General features: G+C 39.1%; 3 protein-coding genes across 3 annotated transcripts; 2 read left to right on the forward strand and 1 right to left on the reverse strand.

Moving 5' to 3' along the window:
* Window positions 1-1,852: 1,852 nt before the first annotated feature.
* On the reverse strand, window positions 1,853-4,775 carry LOC140929374 (major facilitator superfamily domain-containing protein 6-like). Its single transcript, XM_073379174.1, has 2 exons — window positions 3,316-4,775; window positions 1,853-2,929 (listed from the first exon to the last, which is right to left on the reverse strand). The coding sequence occupies exons 1-2, from the start codon at window positions 4,718-4,720 to the stop codon at window positions 2,022-2,024; spliced, it is 2,313 nt and encodes a 770-aa protein (XP_073235275.1). The 5' UTR covers window positions 4,721-4,775; the 3' UTR covers window positions 1,853-2,021.
* Window positions 4,776-8,112: 3,337 nt separating this feature from the next.
* On the forward strand, window positions 8,113-12,297 carry LOC140931543 (uncharacterized). Its single transcript, XM_073381350.1, has one exon. It carries the CDS (start codon window positions 8,113-8,115, stop codon window positions 12,181-12,183), a length of 4,071 nt encoding a protein of 1,356 aa, XP_073237451.1. The 3' UTR covers window positions 12,184-12,297.
* A 1,505-nt stretch (window positions 12,298-13,802) lies between these two features.
* LOC140931545 (major facilitator superfamily domain-containing protein 6-like) lies at window positions 13,803-15,819 on the forward strand. The gene has a single exon (XM_073381351.1). The coding sequence runs from the start codon at window positions 13,803-13,805 to the stop codon at window positions 15,468-15,470; it is 1,668 nt and encodes a 555-aa protein (XP_073237452.1). The 3' UTR covers window positions 15,471-15,819.
* The last annotated feature ends 547 nt before the right edge of the window (window positions 15,820-16,366 follow it).

A 16,366-nucleotide genomic window follows, 5' to 3' on the forward strand; every position in this document is an offset into this window, starting at 1 on the left:
GTGAAGTTGTACTGCATTGCGCAAAGGGAAAGTTTTTTCCCACTGTTTGTGAGATCTCTGGTGTTCAGACGACGCTACTTGCTCAAAGAACTGAACTTGGAGCTTTATAAACAGAGACTACCGTTGGCGGTGAATGCCCGACCTCGCAGCTCAGCTTTGTAAAACGGTCAAGACTCCAGAATTTGGAAAATTAGCAAATCGACAACAATTTTCCATGGTCTGTACTCTTATCGAACCTAGAAATGACGTCAAATTGTTCAAAACTCAAGTGGAAGGCGAGTGGATTCGCTGCAAAGTTTTGAACATTTTGACGTCGTTTCTGTGTTCGATAAGAGAAAATTCTTGTCGATTTGTTTTTTACAATAACGTTGACAATTTTTGGCGACCATTTCCGTTCATGTGAAAACCAAATTGCGCCACTGACCATGTTTCTCGATCAATCAGCGAACGAAATCGCTCAGGTATTGTAAAATGTTAAATTTGTGACTTTAGACGTCAAAAATTATCTTTACCATTTCTTTCTCGCTGGCAGACTGTTTTAGGGCCGGATATACTGCCAAAATTATTGATTCCCATAATTCGAAACGAGCTCACAAGGGTGTAAGGAATAGAAGAGAGTTGAATGGCTGACCCAAGTTGTTCGAAAGTTGGATAATGCTATCCATTGGATAGATCACTTATATCTACTGAATATCGCAATTGGCTTTCGTAATACTTATCCACTGGATAGCGATTAATGGTCATTCATCCTGTGGATAGCGCTATCCAACTTTTGAACAACCGGTCCCAGACAAATAGCCTTTTTTGGCTCTATAAACAATGCTTGAGGTAAACAATGATATGAAGATAGCTCAGTCAGTACGGGGAGTGACTGTCAAGGTGAAATCAGATTGTTATCAACATTATTTTGGATACCGCTCACAGAGAAGTTTTTCTTTACGTTTTTTTTCTCTCTTTTGGTGCCCTATTTTCAATTTTCTTTTTTATTTTAAACAACACACTGGTTAATTTAAACCACCTGAACCCAGGTCTTTCGGCTCAGTCATCTCTGTAAGCAACGTAAGATGAACCGAACCTAAGATAGGGCTCAGGGAATGTGAGCATGCTTGAGGTACTGGCCAGACCGTGGGTTGGGGTACGTGTGTTATCGCTTGCTCTTTTAAATTTGTATCATTTAGAATTGGACTAGAAATACGTGAATCGCAGGACCTCGCGTAGCACTTCGGGGGAATGAAGGCAAGTAGTAGGAAGAAGATTTACATATTTAAAAAACTTACGCTATCTAAAAAACAAAACTAAACTACAATTACTAAAAAAAGCCAACAAAAAGGAAAAAAGAAAAGAAAAGAAGGCAAAAAGAAAAACAGCTTCCTTCCGGAATCGAACTCGGGACCTTGTACGTGCCGGGCCGTTTCATTACCATTACACCACATGTTCCTTGACAACATACACTAGATGACGTCTGGGCGGACACCAGGCGTTGTATAGATTCATAAATAAATAGAAATATGGGGCCTCTGAGTTTGCAGCTGGCTAAGACCGCGACGCGCAAGGAATTAAAACATTCAGGTGTAAAAGTGTTATTAATAGGTCGTTTATGTTCCCACGGCTCCTTTAACCAGGAAGTATGGCAACAATTCTGGCAATATTCTACTTAGGACAATGTAAACAAAGGATTATTTTGATTAACTACTCTATTAAAAAATGGTATTCAATCAACTACAAAAAAATTAACTCAAAACACTCAATTGCAGAACGTACATAGATCCGACTAAGAGCGAGAGTTTTCACACCAACTTCCTGTCCTCTTTCCTTGTGTCAAGTATTGGCTAACCTAATCTGGTTCCCAGATCTCCCACGGGCAAACGACAAAGTGATATCTTGGTTCGAGATAAGTGCTAGCCAACAACGGGTAAGAATTATCGTTCTCTGGATACAGTTTACTCTCAAATTAAGATTCCTTCATGTAGTCAAATCTTAAGGTCAGTATTATTCCACGAACAGCATTGTCCAGGCTGCTGTTAATAGAAGTCATCGTAATAAGCGTCGTCATCTTCATCCACTCTATCCTCTTGAAACGAATGCTCTGACCGAGTATTCACTTCCTTAGACCATCGAAAACAAGTGAAACATTCCATATTGTTTAGACAGACGAATAGGCTTAAATCCACAAGACTTACTACGCCAAATATGAGAAAGGAGGTCGTGGCGCCAGCGTAAGTGATTAACAATCCCCCAACTACCCCTCCCCCACCATTGCCTAGACCCCAGTGCACTCCTCCAAGAATTCCTTGCATAGTTGCGGGTGCCCCGGGGATGAGTCCCACGAAGACAACAGCCGCTGACCATACTGCAGCCGTCGACAAGCCGTGAAGAATTTCAAAAGGTAAAACTATCCAGCTATTGGTAATAAAAGCGTAACCAAAGAAACGAATAATGTAGCATGATAGACCAACGTATAGCACTTGATGATGCCCAATCCATTTGATAAAATATCCAGAGAAACAGTAAACCATTACTTCTGAAATGCAGTGTATTGCTGTTATGATGCTAAACAGGAGTTGTGAACCCCCTAAATCTTGCAAGTGCCAAAAGAGAAATGTTTGTATGAACCCCAAAGCACTTCCACACAGCAGGATCGTCCAAATAAAGTAAATGTACCGACAGTCGAAAAGCATTACAAGTCCCTGCCATATGCCTTCTTCTTGCGATTTTTTCTCATCAAATTCAAATAAAGCTCCTATTAATAATGCCACACCCATGAGGCACGCAAAAACATAAAAACAAGGCAGGTAGTTAACGCTCAAAGGATTGTTACAGTTATTGATTTCTTCAATTGTACTAATACTTGCCCCAACAACAAATGCCGCCAGTCCCCAACCAAATGCACCCCACAGACGCTGTTTACCGTAATCCTCTTGCCGGTTGCCTAATAATCAATAAAATCGTCTGTAAGAAACGTCTTAGTACGAGAGGTAGGCAGGCTCACGGTGCAATATTGCGCGCAATACATTTCAAAATGCCTCTGAAAAAATTTAGAATATTTTGTAGCTGTAATCAAGGGTTAACGCTGAAATAATGCGTAAGTTCAATTGGCTGCTCTTCATTTTTACAGTTCCATAGATTGTCATCGATTTTTTTCTGACTATTCTTTATTATAATGGTCTTCAGAAATAAATTCTTGAATTGGTGAAACGAAGAGCGCATATTAAAAAGAATTAGTCGCGTTAACTTTTTCTAATCTTTTGTGATTAGCTCATCAGTACTGAGTTTCCAACTATTAAAAATATATATCGCACTAGTAGAGAAACTTACCCAGATTTTGCAATGTTGCAGTGTCAGCCAATGTGGTGGCTGGTGCAGCTATCAATTCTCCAGTAGCAGTTATAACAAAGAGAATCATGAACAAATGTTCATCAGTTGGTTTTTTCCAGTCGTATGAGGCCTGTGTTGAGTCATAGTTAGCCACAGTATCAAGAGGCCATGGGTATTCACCGACCATGTTAAGAAAATCAAACAGTTTCTCTATCCTTTCTCTTTTGATCTGACTGGACAACTCGTCAATGTTTATATCGCTTAAATTATGAAAACGTTTTAAGAAATCAGTTTTGAAAATAATGTCGTTACTTGCAGGCATGCTACGTTTTTTATTATGAGTTGGCATGGAAGCCTTGAATTTTGGCTTGGTTAGTTTTCCTTCTGCCATGGTGAACAATTTAGAGTTCTCGATATTAGGTGTGGCCATTGTTTTTGAGTTAATATGTTTTAATGTTCTGGATAATTGCTTTCGGTCATTTTTACCACCAACTTCGATCATTATTGAATCAGGTGCTCCCAAGTTCAATACATCATGACCTGGGGTGTTTTGATTATTCTCGACTAGACGCCGAGAACGTTTACTTTGATCTTGACCATTCTGTTTAGAAATGATTGTTTTATCTGATGACTGGCTTGCTGTTACATTTCCTACAATTTCAAACCATTGTTCACTGGAAACTCCTGGATTAACAACAACAGGTTTTCGTAGCTTCTGATGAATGACAGAGGTCGAGTTTTTTACTTGAATATTATTCTCGATGATTTCTGCGATAATTTCCATTGTTCCGTTGTCTTTGCAATCGCCTAAATGAAACACGGGAGATACCAGAGATAAGGAATAGTTAGACACAAGCCAAGAGACCAATGACATGATAAAAATAACTTTGCTTCTCTTGTACGTATCAGCTATTACTCCCCACATGGGCGTTACCAAGAGCTGTATCAGGGGCCTGATTCCAATTAATATTCCAGTTTCGTGTGCGGAAAGCCATAGCTGTTTATAAAATACGGCAAGGTAGGGAAATAGAGAGCCTAAAGCTGAGAAAAAGAAGAAATAAAAACCTTTATGAATGACAAGGCGTCGATTTACATTTGGAAAACATTTTGAATAAAGTTCGCCTTCTTCATTCCTCCTTGACTCATGTTTCTTTAAACTTTTTTCGCGATTAGTTTGATCTGACAAAATATTGCCTTCGAAATCGCTGTTGGTGACATTGTTAGTATTGCGAAGCATAAGCGCCAAGCCATACAATTCATCCTCGCTATCCTCCTCAGTAGAGAGTGAAACTTCTTTCTCCCCAATGTTATCTCTTGTAGCGCCTGTTTCAAAAACGCTTTCAGCATTAGTTTCCTCTCTCGAATGATGAAGATTCAGTACTGAGTCGGTTTTGTTTCTGATCATATTTCAACCTAACAAACACCCGTCAACAGTTTTGAGACAGGTTGCTGGTACCAGCCTCTAGATATTCTTGAAGCAACTGTGAAGTAACCTGTATGTGCAAATAGTTCGGGTCTTAAGCTATTGTTCGCAGACGTTTCGCGTAATCATATAATTTCCAGTCAGCCAAACTCTGTTGTGGCAGTTTATTTTAGACTTTAAATTTTCACGACCTTTATGCTTGTATAAATTTCTTGATCCTTTGATTTCCCCTTACTAATTATAAGCAAAAAGATCGTCCAGTCTAAGATCAGGCTTCTGCTTCTCTACGTTGGTCACTTAAGCCACAAAAATAATTATAGTGATGTTTTATTGAGCACCAAAGGGTACTTGGATCAGCATTTGTTGCTATAAACCAGCATTCTTATACACTCGGGTGAGAAACCTTTGTCACTCCATAAAATCATAAATCATGAACGATGACGATGTGGGACTGAAGGTACAATTACTGCATTTGTACAATTAGAGAGTCTCGGTCGAGCAGGCGATTATTCTAATTCCGTTATAGGATAAGTGTACTACTCGTAAAACAAAGCGTGTCTTAAGTATGTGTCCTGGGAATAGCGTTAAGAGGGTTGTATGGCTTCACCAAGCCCTTGGTTCAAAACCACAGCCATAACACTGATGAACTAAAGGTTATCAGTCTGTTACCATACATTGTCGGCATATGGGTCGAGGGGTACATGAGGTGATCAGAGTACTTCAAATTTGCGATGCTTAAAATAAACTGGCACCCATAAATCCACTCAGTTTTATAATTTGTGGTTTATCCTTTTCAAGTGAAAACGATCCACTTTTTAGCCAAGCGTTTATCACGTGCTTATTAGCAACACATCGATAGACAGCAATTAACGCTAAAAGCTTTACCAAGGAAATAGAGCCGAGCTCTTGATTGAAACCGTTTCTTCGGGACAGATCTGTTTCTAGAGATGAAAATAGTAGAACTTAGCAGTGGCGAATCCAGACCTTCAGATAAGGGGGGGGGGGGGGGCGGTCATCCAGACCGTGAGATAAAGGGGGGCGGTTTTAAAAAACATTTTTTTCGGCCCTGGTCCAAAAATAGGGCGGACTGCTCCCCCGGGCCCCTTCCCTCCCCTGGATCCGCTACTGCGGAGCGGTGAAAAAGCTATTTCAATTTCAAAATGATTTCGAGCATGCGCTTAACAGTTAATAGTACAATACCATTATAACAGGTGCACAAAAATATGGGGCGTTACTCGCAGTTTGGCGCAATCCGCCGCTCAAGCTCATGCGTCTTCTACAAACATATAACAATAATTTAGCATTCTAAGTAGAATTTCATTAATCACAAACAGGTAAAATGCGTACTCTACTCTCAAGATCAAAGAACAAGTAGCAGATAGTTCTAGAAACAGAAAGAGGTGATTTCAGTTCAATCGAAATCCTCCCTTTCAATATGAGACAAGATAGGAAAAAACATGTGACACAATGTTTGGTGCTTGCATAAAAGGAGGTAATTTCAAATGAATAAGGTAAATGTTTATTATTAAAAGAAATAAAAATCTAACTAATATCGTTTGTCTGTCCATTGTTTCTTGTTTGCGGATATTTATTCACTGCCAAACGCTACAGTGTTACTGTTTCCATAAATAATCATACTGGTTGCCTATCTTCTAAATGAAATCATGACCTAATTTTGTTTATCACTGGGCTTGCAGTTCCTCTTTCCTCTAAGTGCCTATAACATATAAAGACAACTTTCTAGTTACGCAGCCAAAAATCGATCCAGTGTACCAAAACGATTGATTAAGGCGAATCTAAAAATGAATATTAAGTCTCATATTGATCATTCTGAGTTTGGTTCTCAGTTTGAGTTTTAAAAGATACTAGATGTTTAGACTCTTACCCGGATTGTTTTGTCTTCGCCGGCAAGATAATATAGATTGCATCTAATCAGTAAAAACCCAACAGTCCTCTCAGAAGATTAAATAAAGTTGTTGAAATAAACGTAAATTAAAGCGGCCAGGAGTTCTTAGGTTCAAACTCGTAAAACGTTTATATGACCACATGATCTCATTTCAATCTATATTCTTCATCATTTCTAAATCTGAAAGTAAATTTTCTACTGGGGCGTATGCCATAACGCTGTCTCAAGTGAGGAGTGAAGCTCTCGATGCTCTGGACGAAATAAGACTGAATTACACCGGAAAATATAGCAAAAAACTGTAAATATCGACGCAAACCGAATTGATAACCGAAAAACAAGGTTAGCAGTATTTAGTTATTCATAGATCTGCCAAAATGTGACAACCGGATGCTAGGAGGATGGTAAAAATTCGATGGCATGACTGTGGATCGCCCGAGAAGATAGTTAGTTTCTCTTGACTGGGTGAGTAGAAAGTAGTTTTTGTAGTTTTGAGTTTATAACAACGTTCTAAAAAGATACTGGCTAATACAGGTGTTTGGTTTAGAATTGATACTTGTTAAACCAGACAACCGTAAGAGTTTTACAATTTTGCCTACCTGTTATTATGACTATAACTCAAACAAATGCTTGACAAAATTATTACCGGATCCAGTGAAGCGATTAACTTAACATTAAACATAAGGAATAGATCTTCATCATAGAAATAAAGAATCAATTCAGTGGGTTAGCGTAACGATAAGATTTGGTTCAATTCAACACTCATCGTCTCATTTCGAACGCTTTATTAATTTACTTGCTTTCTTCAACCCTAAATTTTAGTCATCGAAAACTTTCTTTAGTTTAATCTTTCTATCTAATTTTACCAACATATTTTATTATTCCGACCACGCCCATCATTTAAAGTAAAAATTAGTTTAAGAAAACCAGTAAGGAACTCCTAACAACTGAACTGATTTGAACCAGTCATTGCATGGGCGGTTTTTTGAATAATCAAGGTCGAGTTAAGTGTCATCAGCCTCAGCCATCTGCCCCGGGAGATAACACTTACGTCGACCTTGATTATTCCGGACATCACAAAACTGAATCTAATGATTGTCTTTATTATACACTGTTTTAAAGAAAAAATAACGACAAACACATCTTTGCACAGAACATAGTTTGACATTGCTCTTGGAAATCATGCATTGCGCGCGCCATGCGACAGATTAGTCATTAATCTGCTTGCAGATAACTGACCAATCTGTAGGTTGCGCTGATTTCCAAAATTAGTTGTAGGCTACTAGCCAATGACAAGACATATAAGGTCGTGTTATGTCGGCTTAAACTGCAGCAGACGGCAAATTATTAAACTGAAAATTGAAAGCGAAAGTCTTTTTACTTTCAGAAAAAGCTTCTCTGTACTCAGTCTATAATATTATATTTTTTTAATCATTTATCACCTCGTATGTTTAGCCAGTATAGTCCTTCAATGGTTGGAGAACAAGGAAATCGGACCTCAGAGACCAGATCAGCCACGCCGCCTCAAAGTTACTGGTGGAAAAGAATTCAACATTCCAACACAAGACTGCAAGAAACCAGCGGCAGCCTGAACTGTGCAGAGAAATTTACTTCACTGGTGTCTTGTCACCGTGGCTATGGTTCCGTGGCGTTTTACGCCGTATTTTCGTTGTTCATTTTGACGTTTCTTTACGCTATTTGGAAAATCGTCAGCGCACACTCTCGCTCTGGGAGGAGACCCGGGTCTGGTAACTCGACAACAGTCGCCAAGTTAAGCCCCACGGCGCATGCCCCAACAACCTATCTCAATACATACGCATGGCTGCACAAAGAGAATATCGTGACCCATTTTAACCCCAGTCTAAAGAGTAGTTATTCTCCGCTTGATAACCCAACCGCAGTGAACTTATATCCTCCAGAGAGACAAAAGCATAGCAAAGTTCCTTCCGTTATCGATAAGGATTTTCCAACAAGAGGACGTGCCATTCTTGAGAATACATCTCCCACTTGGACATCGCCCAGCAGGGCGACAGAACCGTTATATAACTATTATTCAGGACCGTATAAATCTATTCAACCAACGTCAAACAATCCGCCACCATATCCGACGCTACCATATCCGTCAGTTGTCAATCCGCTATTTCCCTCAGCGCAGTATCCCGAGGGTTTTAATCCTTATCCTCGACCACCATTCGTGAGTGATTTAAATAATAATCGAAGATTCCGATTCCAGTACGGACTTCCGACTTCCAGTCCTTTCAATTATAACAGTAATTCTCCAGGAATCTTCAATGAGAGGACTTCCATAATGCCTCCTGTGGCAAACACATCTAACATACCCACCGACTATTCTCTTCCAGTGGATAAAAACACGCTACCTCAAGGTTACTATGACAACAATTATTACAGAGTTGACCAGCTTCAAATCGAAGGTGCTCTACCAACTTCACCTTCTCCTCTCATTTCGTTTTTAAAGGAAACATCTGAGAACAATCATAACTCCAGGCCCAAAGCAAGAAAGAAAAGGAAGCGTATAACGGCTAAAAGAAAAATAAGAAGACATAAAAAAAGAAAGCAAAGTCAAATTCAAAACCATTTGAAGAATGTCAAAAACCGAAAAGCAAAGTATCACGTTAAGTTAATTAAATCTCATAGAAAGAAATTTCAGGAAAAATGGAGAAAGGTTCGCAAGCCACACCTGCGACAATACAAAAGAATGCGGCATTTTAGAGCACACTTTAAATCTGCACGAAGTAGAATACCCAAGTATCATCGCAAAGTAACACATATTAAGAAAAGTTTGCAGGTTAAAAATTCAAAAACCAGGCATCACGAAAAACCAAGGACACACCTACATCGAATTTATGACCATCACAGGAAAAAAGCTCATATTTATCATACTTATTCTCGTAGGCATCATAGAGTTTTAAATTTTAGACTTTACCGTCTTTATCGACGGCATCATTCCGTTCATGACGAAATTCGTGGTAAATGGAGTGTTAGCAGACATCGAGTCAGAACTTGCAAAATTGTCGATCAATTTTCAACAAGAGGCTTGGTCAAAATGACCAGAACTAAAGGAAAGAACAGATATTTACATACGCTGCTGATCTGCCGGCCTGTAAGACTAAAGATGAAAAAAGGAGTCCATCGACACAACTACCCTGTAAAATATGCACAACTGTGCCGCAAGAAATGGTTTGTCACCAAAGGATTCATTTTTGTTAACAGAGTTTCGAAAAGTCAAGAGTTTCCGAGATACAACGTGAAGATTTGTACTCCTTCGTATGCGCATGCTAATCAACTATTGTCAGCTAAAAACGAGGAGTCAAAAGTCTGGAACATTTCGAAGGAGGTGTTTCTTAAAATGAAGACGGAGGATGCGGAAAACATGAATGCTAGAACGTCTTCTGTTACGGATGGGCATAAACACCATCCAAGGAAGAAAAAAGTGAAAAAGCACAGAAAAAGTAAGAGGAGGCACAAAATCTTGAAACGAAAAAAACAGCATCACAAAAAAAGAAGAAAGCACCTTAAACATAAAACTAAAGCTGGCAAACGTCTTAAGCTGCATGAAAAAGAAAGGCGAAAACTGGAAAAAGTAAAGAAAAAACAAAACGTGCACCATAATCTAAGACCAAACAAAGCTTCAAAGAGAAAGACAACTTTTAGAAAGTCAAAAGGAAGATACATGGATCCCGAGCATGATTTCTATGGTAAACTTTTGCACGTTTTAAAACTTGCTAAAATGTATGACAGGAAAAAAGCTAATAGGACGAAAGGTGACGATGTTTTCGATTCACTCGAAGCAGTTTTATTGCAAAATCAAACCACCACCAATGTTCCTTTGGGTAAAAAGAAACCAACTGTGAAACCAAGTACAATAAAAACTGTTACTACACCAAGTAAGCATCATCTAAACCACGAAAACTCGCAAAACAGCTCGACACGATATAACAAAGTACATAGCCAAGACAATATTCATCTAACCCACGAAAACTCGCAAAACAACTCAAAGAATAACAAAGGAGATAGCCAAGACAACATTCAGAGGCTGTTAGTAAAAATTCTTCCTGCCGTAATAAAGAACTTACATGGGGATGCTGCGGTAAGCCATTTGACAAAAACCAAGGTAACAACGAAACCAACAATAAAGGTCACTACAATCCAGAAAACAACACCTACTACTCAGATGACGACATCGACTACTAAGTCGAGCAAAGATAACTTCGAGGAATTGATGAAAACATTTCTTCCCATTTTCCTTAAGAAAACCCAGAGCTTAAACAGTAAAGGCGTCAAACAGAAGCCCGAAAAGAAACAGGCGCCAGTTCAACCAAAACAGAGCCCTTCTGTCACGAGAAAGATGAAAGCAAAAATTGACTTGAAGACCCTGTTGTCGCGAATGGGGGTGGATAACTTGGTATCAGAAAGTCTTTCCAATAAAAATTTGGCGAAGACGGCAACGATCACAGCACAGCCAACAACAAAACCTACAAGCAAATTGATTGTGGCTCCTGTGAAGTCTACTGTTGTACCAAAGACGTCAATTCACCCTCCAATAACAAGGCCCAAACCAACATCTGCTGTAACCATAATCCAGCTTCCAGGGCAACTGAGACAACCCGATGTTAGCCACCAGCTAGATAGCTCAATGGATGCAAAACCAACTCTCTTGCAGACAAAAAAACTGGTTTCTTCGCCGCAAATGCCCTCTGTTTCCCTCTCAGCTCCTCCAGCCACACCTTCGTCTTCACTGCCACCAGTACCCACAGCACTATTTTCTCCCGTATCGCCTCCTGGATTATCGTCCCAGCCTGCCTTTTCTCCTCAACTGAAAGGAGATAATACAAGCCCGTTCTCACCTCCAGTTAATTCAGATCCTTACTCAAGGAGCATATTATGTTTCGGTGACAGTTTAACCAGCGGATTTTATAATCATGGGAAGAATTTCCACCCCTACAGCCAAACACTTAGTCGGCTACTGAACTCTGACAGAAGGTTGAGGTATTACGTCAAGACGAGCGGGAAAGTTAGGGAAATGGCGCATGGCAGTATGGCAAGAAGATTACCACAAATACTGGGAAACAGCTCGCGATTTGACTGGGTCATCATTTTGGGTGGAACTAATGATGTAGCGCATGTCAAGAACTTTGGAGACGATGATTCATTCATGAATCAGCTGATAAATGTTTGGAAGCCGCGAATCGTGCGTGATATTGAAGTGCTCCACGAAACTGCCCACAAATACGGTGCTCGGACTATACTGCTTACTATTCCAGAAACAGCTTACGAGGCTTGGCCTAATTTTAAAACACTCTGGATCATGCGTAGAGGAATAAACCAAGACCTGAGAGAATACGCCCGCAGATCACAAGGAAATACGGTGCTGTGTGACCTGGCCCTTAAGCTACCAAGACATTCTATTTCGCCTCAGGCACAAGCTATCCTGTGGAATGATCATCTGCATCTCACACCTTATGGCTACGACAAAATGGCCGAAATAATCTACCAATGTTTAAAACCATATTTGAGTAAATAATACGTAATGTGCTATTATTTGATAACAAAAAACAGTGAGAAAGATTACACTGTATAGCGTCTCCTAGCGACTGAAATGAACTTATTATTTTGGTTCTTTTTTATTTACCTACTTGCCTGCCGTTTCTTTTTTTATACGAAGGAACGTTTAAAATTTTGTCATAACTTTTCACAAAAAGTTGTAAGCATTTTGTATTTAACATACCAATATTTTATATTGTATTATCGTTTTTACACCGCGAAGGCTTAGTTCGGTGATCAAAGTTTGTATTGATTCAGATTTATTAAATCCATGTTTAACTATAGTAAGATGTCAATATATACAATGTTAGTTTTTTTTACAATCTCTAAGTTTCTTACACTTTGTGTTACAAGACGGCAAAATTGCATGCGAAGGAAGCTGCCGGCACTTTCCTCTATCTTCGAACGCAAGCCGTTTTTATTAACTATCCCTGTGACACTACCACTGAAACACAGCCCAAGCTAAGATAGAAAAGGAGAAAGAAATGCCTACTCAATTTTGCGACACCTTTTTTGTTAGAAACCATTTCTACTCCTTTTCTTAAACACGCTTTGTACTATGATTTGTGCTATGGTTGTTCACAAATGAAAAGCAAAGTGCCTTAGCCTTGCGTTAGGGAGCCACTAAGATTTTTTAGTTGCCAGTTTTGCGGTTTTTGCACTGCCGATTATATTTAAAAATTAATTCTCGGACTCTTTCGATCTAGAGTGCGAAATAGCCCGTATTTTTCTGTAAATAAAGAAAGAGCACTGATATGGTCAAGCGAAAGTCCTAAAAGTAGGGTGAATACAGAGTATTAGAGGGAGGGGAAAGACGGGAGGCGCATTTTTTGTCTCGCCTCACACGACCGTTGTTTTCCTTCGCGTGATGAAAACCCAATCTTGAGAAAAAAAGGAGTGTTTTTCAGTCTAGGTTCTTTCATGACAGAGCAACCTGTTTCAGAAACTGCTGGAGGAGATATTTTGGGGGAGAATAAAGCTATAGATTTGTTAGAGAGATCCCATTTATCGGACATCTTAATACTATGTTTAAACATTAATCGACTTTAATAAAGTTATTGATTTAGAAGGGTGAAAAGAGTGAACGACACCTAGAGTCGGAAACATGAGAAATAATGAAACAAGGGAAAAAAATGATCATGGTTCCATGAAGTTCTTCTCAATATCGCTGACAAGTGAATTGTGTTACCTGCACCCATTTGATCCGTGCTCAATAACCATGTAGTTCACAAGTGTTGAGAATTAGTCAAGCGTCAAGTACCAGAACACACACTCACAGATCATAGCTAATAGATCGACAAACATGAACTTAATTTTCCATTTTAGACCCCTTTTTCTTTATGGCAATCAGCAGATAATTAATTGGACGGCGTTAATCGAACCTGATCTACTTGAAGGTCACACGGTAGAATTTGTTTTCAACGCTTCGAAAAATTGAGCAAACTGGTAATTATTCAACAACCCTTGAAGTACCGGAGGATTAGTACACTCAACATTCAAGACCTTCATGTTGTCCTCGCGAATGAAAAATCAGTTTTAAACCTGGTCTAGTTGAGTGAAAGTGATAAAGCAAAAATTCGTGTTAACTGTGCTGTGTACATGGAAAAAATTGAGAAAAACAAATGTTTTTCGATACTGGATAAACGAATATGGATATCCAAAGCATTTTACGCTTCGTTTTACGTAGCCATTGGGGCACTATTTCCGTATTTACCAGTGTACTTCAAACAGCTTAAATTATCCTATTATCAGAATGGAATACTTATTGGAATTCGCCCACTGATCCAGTTTTGTTTTACCCCCATTTGGGGAGCATGCGCGGATAAGTTCTCTAAAAGCAAGGCTATCTTGATGATGTCTGTCTTAGGTTGGTTGGCGTCGAATTTCTTATTGTTGTTAGTTCCCGTTAACAATGATCTTAAACTATGCGATGTTTTAAATCAAGTCCAAGAAGATAATATTTTATACAGGAAGAATCGCACGAGTTCACAAAAGAGTAACTTTCCTTCCTCAGCAGACATTAATAATAAACATGACACTACCCGTGATGAACATGTGAATAAACAGGAGTTTTTCTCAAGGGTGTCACCTTATCTTTACACTACCGTGCCATTCTTTCTAATCAATTTACGGGGTTTTAAGAGTGTTGGCAGTGCAATACCGCAAGATTTAAACCCAGCGATTGACCGTCAAGGAAAGCCAGAAGTGGACATTGGTAATTCTCAACCTTTAAATCAGCAGCCATTTCAGGATATGATTAACAGAATAGATGATAGTGATCAGCATGTAAGCTGTAACTCTAAAGAGTTCATATATCTCCTTCTTGTGACTGTGATTGGTACCATCATAGCTGCTCCTGCCCAGGCTCTTGCTGATACAGCAACCCTTCAAAGTCTTCATGGCGAAACGCAGAAGTATGGTCGAGTGCGTTTATGGGGATCTTTAGGATGGGGCATTGGTGGTTTTTCCGTTGGTGCTGCAGTTAGCACAAATTATCAGACAAATCATTGTGGCGAGTCTGAGATTGATTACAGTCCATGCTTTTACGTTTATGCAGCGAGTATGGGCGTTGCTTTTCTCTGCGCAAGTCAGCTTGAATTTGATCAAACTCAAGATTCTCCTGTTATACTTGAAACAGATAATTCAAAATCAAACAAAATAATCCAAGGTCTCAAGGTATTCCGTAGCCCTCAGTTTTGTTTTGTTATTTTTATTGCATTTTTTTGTGGATCGGCTACAGGATTTATAGAAACATTTCTGTTCTGGTATCTTCACGAGTTAGGAGGAGGACAAATGTTATTAAGCGTCATAAACGGCCTCAACTGCACTGCCGAAGTCTGTGTATTTTTCGTGACAGACAGACTTCTCAGCTTCCTCGGACACATCAATGTTATTTACTTGGCTTTACTTTGTTATTCCATTCGTTTTGTTTATTTTTATTTGATACAAAGCCCTTGGGCTGTCTTACCAGCAGAAGTACTCCAGGGAATTACCACCGCGGCCTTATGGTCGTCATGTGTGTCTTTTGTAGGATTACATCCCGGAGCCTCCAATACTGTCCAAGGTATTTTAAATGGTGTTTATATGGGTCTGGGGTTTGCAACTGGTGGTTTTATGGGTGGGATACTAGTGCATGTTGCTGGGATGAAGTTATCATTTCTTATCTACTCTGTGGCTAGCCTATGTTTACTTCTTATTTTTGTTGTTCTAAATAAAATCAGGGGCACCCAACGGCAATTTTCGGGAAAATATCTGTTCGGAAGATGATTTGAGAACTAGAATTTTCGGAACATTTGTTGTAAAATTTCTTGCTTGCCTGCCTCTCCTAGGATTTTCGAACATCTACAAAATGGTATAATTACCCATTTTACACGGATATTTACCCTAAAAAAGGCCACCTAGAATTTTCGGGAGCCTTTTCCTGGCTGAAATTTTCGAAAAGGTAAGTTTTGATCCCTATAATTTTCGGATCACTAGACTTTCAGCTAGGAAATCCGAACAGATGAAAAGTTTTTAGGGGATAAAAATATGCCTATATCTACCGTTTAAATACGAAAATACGTTCAACAATGCTATGTTAAGTGGTTTTGAACTATATCCTCGTTGGGTGCCCCTGTAAAATAAACGTATCTTAAACTAAAGTATATTTTGTGAAGCTCATCAAAACTAAACTGTATAAAATATTTATTGAATATTTTACTGTGAGTACCAAGGGACGTGTTAGTACCTTATATTCTGAGAGTTTGAGTGTTTTTTTTATTAAGCCCAAATTAAGCTTGCTGTTTTAAACAAATGGAGCTTTTCGATAGTGTCGTTACTCTGAACCACTACTGTACATCACTTAGGTAGGCCAGGGCCAAACGTCAAACTTTTCATGAGACGAACCAAACTCTAATTTCGGTCGACCTAAATAAAGCTCGTCTCAGATCGTCTGTTGGATCAGACGTTAAACTTAGGAAGCGTCGAACCAATCACGCTGAATCAGGCCAAAAAGCAATTTTTAGATTTTCTCCCGAACGAGGCTAAATATACATACATTATAAGAGGGTCTCAATGGGGTGGTAGCTTTTACGGTTATCGGCTAAAATTTTGGCTCTTTTACGGCTATCGGTTAATTTTTTCCAGTTACGGTTAACAACAAAATTAAAAATTAATTTCTTTTG

This window comes from Porites lutea, chromosome 3 (genome assembly GCF_958299795.1).
Source record: "Porites lutea chromosome 3, jaPorLute2.1, whole genome shotgun sequence".
Classification (NCBI taxonomy): Eukaryota; Metazoa; Cnidaria; class Anthozoa; order Scleractinia; family Poritidae; genus Porites; species Porites lutea.

Bases quoted from the DNA above. Each gene is read 5' to 3' on its own strand.
- LOC140929374 (XM_073379174.1), bottom strand. From the start codon at position 4,720: ATGATCAGAAACAAAACCGACTCAGTACTGAATCTTCATCATTCGAGA. The intron at 2,930-3,315 runs GTAAGTTTCTCT...ATTGATTATTAG, and splicing joins TGCAACATTGCAAAATCTGG to GCAACCGGCAAGAGGATTAC.
- LOC140931543 (XM_073381350.1), top strand. From the start codon at position 8,113: ATGGTTGGAGAACAAGGAAATCGGACCTCAGAGACCAGATCAGCCACG.
- LOC140931545 (XM_073381351.1), top strand. From the start codon at position 13,803: ATGGAAAAAATTGAGAAAAACAAATGTTTTTCGATACTGGATAAACGA.